The following is a 9,072-nucleotide window of genomic DNA, read 5'->3' as shown; positions in this document are numbered from 1 at the left end:
CAGCCCCCGCCAGCTCTGGAACCCGGCTTCTGCCCCCATCAAGACACGAACTGACCTCTTCCTCTTTTTAACCCACTGATTTAGAAAACACATTTTAAAGTTCTCCTTCCGGATCTGGAAGAACTGAGACTATAGGGCTACAGTAAAGGGACCAGATACCTTTATTCAGAGGCTCATTGTGGTCGATTTTCTATTTGGCTTGATTAGATCTAACTTTCCTTGATGTTCTCAATACATGTCATGAATTGGTTTCTATAAAAACGTTTAAAAATACATAAAATATCTCAAGATGCCTCCCTTCTCTTGTTTTCTAGGTTGTTACTTTATTTAAATTCAGACACAAAGAAACAACATTGCTTTTCTGGTCAAATGCTACTAATATATTTTTCTCTCTTACGTTTCTTGCATTTGCCTGGCTCTTGTATGCATACATTAATTTTGTTTAATTTCCATCAATGTATTCTGATTAGAACTATGTAAAATTTAAAACCTGTACGGGATCTGGGAGAAAAGGAAATGGTTTTGAAATGCTGCTCTGTTTAGTAATGTTGGAGGTGGCCTGAGCCTCAGGGGCATAAACTGATAACAGAGTTAAACTGTCTTGTGATGTGGGCCAGCTCTGCTTTACAGGCCACTTTGAGAAGTTTGTCTCAAACTTGTGACTAGTTAAGAATTATGCTGTAGTTTTAAAGTTTCTGTAGAAGTTAATATGATACCATATTAACTGATTAAGGTCTACATCATTTTTCTTCAACATTTTACTTCTCCTGCTCCCAATAAAAAAGTCAAACCAAAAGTTTTGTTTGGGGTACCAGACTGTAGCTAGGTGCTGGTGGTTGCAAAATATATAAAACATCTGCAGTAAGTCTGAGTAAAGTTTGCCGTGATTCCATTTAAAATTTGGAAGCTTAGTGCATGAAAGGGTGAAAAATAATTCTTGGCATTGTGAACTGAAATCAGATAATCTAATAATTTAACAGATGGAAGAGCTGAGCTAAACAATGTGGTTAATCTCTCATATTTATATTCCAGAGGTAGGGGTAGGTATTAAACAATACACTAAGTAGGTCACTTTATATGATGAGTAGCACTATGATGCAGTAAGTTAGAGAGATCAATGGAGGAACCCCTCCCCTCTCACTTCAGATCCAGTGGTCACTGAAGGCTTCTCTAGCATGTGACGGAAGGTTGCGAAAAAGGAGCCAGTCACATGGAGATCACGGGAAGAAGCGTCTTTAGACAGGAAGTGGCGCCAAGCCGGGGCCTAAAGGCAGCAGTAAGCCTGGGCCATTCAGGCTCTGAAAGAAGGCCCTGGAATTCCGTGTCTTAGAAATAGTGACATTTACCCTCAAACTGGTTGTGTGTTCTTAGGAAATAGGTACATGTATTCACTCTTTCTACAAATATTTATTAAGCACCTGTTATATAGCCAGGTACGGAGAACAGAGCAGTCTGCAAAATAGACTGCCTGCCTCTCATTAATTGGTTTATATAAAGACCTTTAAAGATACATTGAATGTTTCAAGATGCCTCCCCTTCTTGCTTTTTAGGTTGTTACTTTCTTTAAAATCAGACGTGAAGGAAAAAAAAACAACAAAACATTGCCTTTTCTGTCAAATGCTATATTTTGACAAATATATTCTTACATTTGGGGACACGGTGTGGAGGGAAATCCAATGCTTTATGCTTGTGCTCAGGATTAAGAAAGTGAAACTGACTATTTCTACTGCTATGTCCATGCCCCAATGCTTAGTGTCTCGACCAAGACAGAGATCTCTTGTTGCCAGTTCCACTGGCAGCTGAAAGGAAATTGTTGAGTTCCTGTAGCTGCAAAGACCATGTAGACACTAATCGGAGTTAAGAGTATGACGTGGAAACATGGAGGGGAGACTCATTTGTATATAGGTGTGTTTGTGTATGTGGATGGAGGAACCCCTCCCCTCACACACATACACTCAAGAGGGTAGAAGAGAGTACATAAGTAAGAAAAAGGAACATTTCCTCATCCAGTGTGTTTGTGTTGGCTGTGAGCCAGTTTTTCTAGAGCTCTAGTTGATAGAGGGAAAGGAAAAAGAAAGATGTCATTGAGCCAGGAGAAGATTTCCTCTAACCATGTAGTAGAATATTATTTGGCTCTAAAAGTAATGAAGTATTGATTCATACATCAATATGGATGGACCTTGAAAACATACTGAGAGAAGAAGCCAGTCACAAAAGAACACATATTGTATGACTCCATTCATATGAAATATGCAGAATAGGCATACCTATGAAGATATAAAGTGGATTAGTGGTTGCCTACAGCTGGGGAGGTTGGAGAGCAAGGGGGAGTGGCCACTTATGGGTATGGACTTTAGGGTAATGAAATGTGATGTGGTGATGGTTGCACAACTTGGTGAATGTTTAAAAACACTATTGGATTGCACACTTTAGTAGTATTGTTTTTTAAAATTACAAATGGACTAAATAGTGCAATTTTTAATTTTTTTAAATATATTTTTAATTATTTCAGAGAGGAAGGGAGAAGGAGAGAGACAGAAACATCAATGAGAGAGAATCATTGATTGGCTGGCTCCTGCGCGCCCCCTACTGGGGATCGAGCCCAAAACCTGGGCTTGTGCCCTTGACTGGAATCGAACCTGGGACCTTTCAGTCTGCAGGCCTATGCTCTATCCACTGAGCCAAACCAGCTAGAGCTGGATTGTACACTTTAAATGGGTAAATTATATGATACGTGAATTATATCTCAATAAAGCTCTTCTTGAAAAAAAAAAAAGATGCATAATTTTGAGATCCAATTGCTGGTTGGTAGATGCTTAGTCTCATTGACTCCCCAGATCCAGTCTTGTTCTGACTGGGCCCAGAGCTTCAGGTCACTGCAGGCCCAAGTCCAAAGCTGCCTGGAACTTTATTCCTGCCACTCTGCTGCAGTGGCTCTGCTGTCTGCACTGAGGTTTTAATTTACCCTTTTATCAAATTGGTTTTGGGTCTATTTCTAGGACTTGGTGAGGTCCAGAGGGCCCAGAATAGATCAATTGGACCTGTGGATCAATGAAGAAGAATAGAGAGCATCAAAAAGCTCCCAGGAATTCCAGGGTGGCCAGGCACATGTCAGTGTTTGAGGCATGAAACCAGTATTGTTGTACCCATCTCAACAGCTCAGCTATTGTACTTCCTGCCAGCACTGACCCTTAGAACAGAAATACTCTTCTCCGCTACCAGAATTCTCCTGCGGTTTCTTATCACAACACATTCAAACTAAACCGGCCTGTAGGGCCCGCCCTCTTCTGTGACATTAGTTTTGTGTGGGAGCCCAGCATGAGTAGCTTTGGAACCAGAACCCTGAGATTGAATCCCACCTCCACCTGGTGGATGGGTTGGGTTACCTTTCCAGTGACTTAATCTTTATAAACCACAGTTTGCTCATCGTTAAAACAAGGTGTGTTTGCCATTACCTACTTTAAAGGGGAGATTTTGAAAATTGGATTAGATAGTCATTGTGAAATGCTTTCCATTTCACAGATGTGCAGTAAATGTTCGGTCATTCCTCTTTTTCTGTCGGTGTTGTCTCTCACTTGTCCCAGCCGTGGATCTTCTGACTCAGAGTTGACCCGGAACCTCTCCTTCCTCTGGTGATTGACGCAGTGTGTTTGCTCTGTCCACATGTTCGGGGTCTACCCGCTCCAGGTTTTAGTGCTTTGCCTTTGTTTTCCATACCCGTCATACCAGGGACCCAAGTCTTACGCTTCTGTTTCATGAATTCTTTCTAGATAGGGGCAAGAGTGATATTTCCTTTCCACAGTCCCTATCAGTATTGACCTTTTCTTCACTGATTTGTATTGCTTTTGTTGTTTTACATGATTAACTTTATCCTTTCACCTAAAAGATAAACTTGACTTAAACAAATACTTTACCTTTATTGTATTTGCTTGCAGCTCCCAAGTGCTTCTTTAAATTTTTTTTTTTAAATATATATTTTATTGATTTTTTACGGAGTACCTAACATTTACACTGAGTGGCCAGATTATATGACCACTCCATCAGTACTTCATTGACACTTCCAAAAATACTGAATATTGAAAAATTCCTAAGCAAATACTCTCAAGGTTTTTTTTTATTATTATTATTATTTTTTAAATTGATTTTAGAGAGAGGAAGGGAGAGGGATAGAGAGACACATCAATGAGAGAGAAACATACCTCCTACTGGGGATCAAGCCTGCAACCTGGGCATGTGCCCTGACTGAGAATCAAACCGTGACCTCCTAGTTCATTGGCCGACACTCAACCACTGAGCCAGGCCCGAGTGCTTCTTTTAATGCGGGGCCTCTAGCAAACTCGTGGTAGACGGCTGGCTTACAAATGGACCGCCTACAACTCTGCAATATTCAATGCACACTCAGTGAAAAGATGGTGTAGGAGTAGTTGAAATTCTTTGTTGTTCACAGTCCTGTACATAGGATACCCCTTTTCATTCTTTCTTTTCAAACTCCCAGTGGTGTGGTGTGGCTAGAAAAAGAAAAGAATTTCATCTTACTTCCTTACTATAGCAGTAGCCCAGCTTCGCTTTCTGTCCTAATGCTGGCCCTGGAAGAGGAGAGTTGTTCTTGCTCTATCAGGAAGATGTTTGTGTGGTGAGCATTTTACAGGGCATTGCTTTCTTCCTTGCTTGTTGACTTTACTCTTTCAAATTTGACCTTCCTCCTTTTTGATCTCTAAAATTAGAGACCATTAATCATATGTTCCTGAGCTGTATGTTACATTAGAGTAATGAAATTCCTGGGGGTAGCCTGAAGTCTGTATTCTGTTTAATAAATATTTAAATATCTGTTCTGTGCCCGGAATTGTTTTAAATGTTAGAGAAAGATAAATAGCATGTGGGCCCTGCCTTAAAGTTGCTCACAGTTTAAAGACAAAATATATAAACAAATAAAATTATACACAGAAAAAAGGACTTAAAACTCTTCCTTAGAGAAATCAGAGAAGTTCAAAGGGAATGTACAATTTGAACCTTATTTTGTTTAATATGTTTAACTTGATAGTGTCTTATAAAGTTTAGTTTTTTGGATAGACATAGGGGAGAGATTTCAACCCTGTTAGGTTAATCAAGTTTGTTAATCAAGTTTGTTGTTTGGGAGATTTGCAATCTCCCAAAGTGACTGTTTGGAAACCATAAGTCAATAACTTTAAAAATACAACCATGCGACTTTTTTTGTGTGTTGTTATTTAGGTGACTGCTTAAAAATCTGTATAGCCCACCAACATCTGATGAAATTAGTGACTAAGCAGATCAACCATGTCTTACGTGCCAGGAACCATTGGTGACCCCACTCAGCTGGCCCAGCGTATCTCTTCCAACATCCAGAAGATCACACAATGTTGTAAGTTGAGTTTTAAATTGACTTCACTGTTTGTTTTCAATTCTTAGCTGAACTTGGTGGAGATGAATAAAAGGACAACTACTAGTGCTTGAGAGATGGAGGAGTTCCTTTAAGAAGAGATTTTAGAAGGCTAGAATTCTTTAGAATGAACATAAGAAATAATTATAGCCCTAGCCAGCTTGGCTCTGTGTATAGAGTGTTGACCTGCAGATTGAGTCAGGGCACATGTCTGGGTTTCTGGCTCGATCCCCATAGGGAGCGTGCAGGAGGCAGCCAGTCAGTGGTTCTCTCTCATCATTGATGTTTCTATTTCTCTCTCCCTCTCCCTTCCTCTCTGAAATCAATAAAAATATATTTTAAAAAAAAGAAATAATTATATATGGAAGAGATAACACTGAACTGCATTTTTCTTTCGAGCTTCAGGCACATAATATAATTTTATTAATGAATAAAGATGTAAAAAAGTAGATACTTATGTTTGCTTTATAACTCTCTGATTCTAGGTGAGATTAATGAGACTTGACTAAGTCTCACAGGTTTGGAACTAGGCAGCACTATCAAGTTTTTGGGTTATTTTAATTTTTTTAAAAATTCATTTCAGAGAGGAAGGGAGAAGGAGAGGGAGAGATAGAAACATCAATGATGAGAATCATTGATCAGCTGCCTCTTGCAAGCCCCCCACTGGGGATCGAGCCAGCAACCCTGCCATGTGCCCTTGACCGGAATCGAACCCTGGTCCTTTCAGTCCGCAGGCTGATGCTCTAGTCACTGAGCCAAACAGACTATGACTCAAGTTTTTAAGGAACATATGTTTATTAAAAAAATCTGACTGAATATGGCTTAGGTTAATTTTGTAAAGGGTAACTATGTGGTATGTTATTCAGGAGCAGGGAAGAACTAAGGAGGGAACATTATTATCTACTCAGGAAGATATAGAACAGTGGTTCTCAACCTTCTAATGCCGCGACCCTTTAATACAGTTCCTCATGTTGTGGTGACCCCCAACCATAAAATTATTTTTGTTGCTACTTCATAACTGTCATTTTGCTACTGTTATGAATCGTAATGTAAATATCTGATATGCAGGATGTATTTTCATTGTTACAAATTGAACATAATTAAAGCATAGTGATTAATCACAAAAACAATATGTAATTATATATGTGTTTTCCGATGGTCTTAGGCGACCCCTGTGAAAGGGTCGTTCGACCCCGAAAGGGGTAGCGACCCACAGGTTGAGAACCTCTGATATAGAAGATAACTATTTGGATTCTCCAGATTCCTTTGCTGTACCTGTCAAAGACAGAATATTAGTAGTCTGATCCAATGTGGCATTTTATTAGAAATTATTACTCCTCAGAATGTACTTAAGACCAAAAAAAAAAAATCAGTATAGCAGATTTGAGCCTATAGAATTTTTGTTTTGTTTTGTTCTTTGTTTCTAAATCACAGCTAATCACATACCTGGATGATTCTAGTCATCTTGTGGTCACTGTTTTGACATTCTGGGCATTACCTGGGCAACACTTTTAGAATGTTAGTATAGTTTTATTCTTCAGCCTACTTCTTTAAGGCTACTCTTTTTACCAGAATGCTGACACATTGTAGAAATAAGGACTGTTTTCAGATGACCAAACTGTGTATCTTTATCTAATTATTAACGTCCCAACAATTATTACTCTACATGAATGATTTAAGTGAGATATCAGTGTGTTTTGGGACAAAGGGAGTAAATTAGATTACAGATGGTTCTAAAAGAGTGCCACTGTGCACAGCTGGGTAGAATAAATGCTTATTCTGCTTTGGAGTAATTCTTGTTTTCTTTGGCTATTATTAGAGGAAAAGGAAGCTTTTAGTGTAGAGGTGTCATGTCTGTCCACAGCAGGGACCATAGGAATGTACATCAGGGATTGTTTCAGTTTGTGCCAGGGCACCAGGATTGTCTCCACCTCATTCTTCCAGCTTCTTGTCTATTCTGATGATGCTCCAAAGGGCCTCTCCTTTCTGTGGCTTCCTTGTTGCTGGTTAGAAATCATGCTGGTAGCCTCGGGCCACCTGTGTGAAAATTAAGAGAACTTATTTTAATTTACATGTATGGAAAATCAGGACCTTTGTGTAAGAAAGGAGTCCAGGAGGCCTTCCTCCAAAGAATAGGGAAGGTATCCTCAAGCTAAATGATGCCAGGACTTCTGGGAAGAAGGAGAAATAGTGTATTGGGATTTTAGAGGCAGTAAGCATTTAGTGGTGTGAAAGATGATCAGGTGGAGATTGTGTGTGAGCTTGAAATGAAAGGAGGTAAGGGTTAACTTAAATCAGGTCATGCTCCTGAGAAAGAGACCAGTTGATCCAGGCAGATGAGAAGTGGTAAATTGGACCAGAGTTGCATATACATGGCATAGTTGATAGCTGAGTATGCTACTGCATAGCTATTAGGACAGTTTGGAAGTGGTGATTAGATCCACTACTATTCTTGTGAAGACCTATTATATGGAGAGTGTTTAACCATTAGAAGGTACAACCACCACCTTTAGATATTTGAAGTATAATCTTATGTCTTGTGTAAACATAAGAAGCTGCCTTAGCTTAGATGGAAAAGGGGCTGGAAGTGAGAAGACACTGGGAAAGAGCATTTAAATGGAAGCCACTGCTGGTACTAAATAAAAAGCAGCCAAGAGATTAGTATGTGCAGAAAATACGAAATAAAACTCCAGTGTGGCTGAAACACAGCACTTGAGGCAAGAGTGACCGGAAATGAAATCGGAGAGGAGGTTGAGCAGGTCACTTAGTAGGCCTTGGAGGCTATCTGGGGAGTTTAGATTTCATTCTGAGAGGCAGAGAAGAGGCACAATCAGATCTGCACTTTGAAAAGATTGCTTTGGCTTCTCTTAGAAAATAGAGGGGGGACACATTGGCCATCACGGGTGTCTGATGAGAGAGATGTGGCTTACACCAGGGTGGTAGCAGTGGGGACAGAGAGAAATGACGGATGTTCTCTGGAGACAGAGCCAATGGGACTTGCTGATGAATGCAGATGGACTGAGAGAGAAAGAGGAATCCAGGATAACTCGTGGTTTTTGCATTGAGCAACCAAGGGAATGGTGAGCATGTACTGAGATGGGAAGGACTACAGTTCAGAAGTGGAGAGAGTTCTGTTTTGGTCAAGTAACTTTTGAGATGTCTTTTAAACATCTAAGTGAAGCATCTATTTTAAATATATGAATTAGGACATCAGCCCTGACCGGTTTGGCTCAGTGGATAGAGCGTCGACCTGCGGACTGAAAGGTCCCAGGTTCGATTCTAGTCAAGGGCATGTACCCTGGTTGCGGGCACATCCCCAGTGGGGTTGTGCAGGAGGCAGCTGATGAATGTTTCTCTCTCATCCATGTTTCTAGCTCTCTATCCCTCTCCCTTCCTCTCTGTAAATAATCAATAAAATATATTTTTTAAAAAATAAATATATGAATTAGGACATCAGAGTGTCATCAGAATATAAAACCATAGTTCTAAAATAATTGCAAAGGAGTGAGTACAGTTAAGAGAAGAGGACTGGGGCATTAAAAAAGTAGAGGGCAGGAAGGCAGGGGGAAAGCCGCATAAAGAATCAGGAGTGACCAGAGCGATAACAAGAAAATTAGCATTTGGTGGATTTCTAGAAATTAAAAAAAAAAAAAAAGGGTTTAAAAATTAGGGGA

The 9,072-nt window shown here is 39.8% G+C and overlaps 1 protein-coding gene across 2 annotated transcripts in view; it reads left to right on the top strand.

Moving 5' to 3' along the window:
* The window catches only part of STX7 (syntaxin 7), a 39,489-nt gene that overhangs the window by 388 nt on the left and 30,029 nt on the right, over nucleotides 1–9,072 (top strand). For both annotated transcript variants that reach the window (XM_005859011.2, XM_005859012.2), the window contains exon 2: nucleotides 5,230–5,380. In XM_005859011.2, the coding sequence (XP_005859073.1) occupies nucleotides 5,296–5,380 (85 nt within the window). In that variant the 5' untranslated portion in view covers nucleotides 5,230–5,295. The remainder of the gene's footprint in view (nucleotides 1–5,229; nucleotides 5,381–9,072) is intronic.

The sequence above is a fragment of the Myotis brandtii genome, unplaced genomic scaffold (assembly GCF_000412655.1).
Source record: "Myotis brandtii unplaced genomic scaffold, ASM41265v1 scaffold123, whole genome shotgun sequence".
NCBI lineage: Eukaryota > Metazoa > Chordata > Mammalia > Chiroptera > Vespertilionidae > Myotis > Myotis brandtii.
This window is presented reverse-complemented; position numbering and strand designations above follow the sequence as displayed.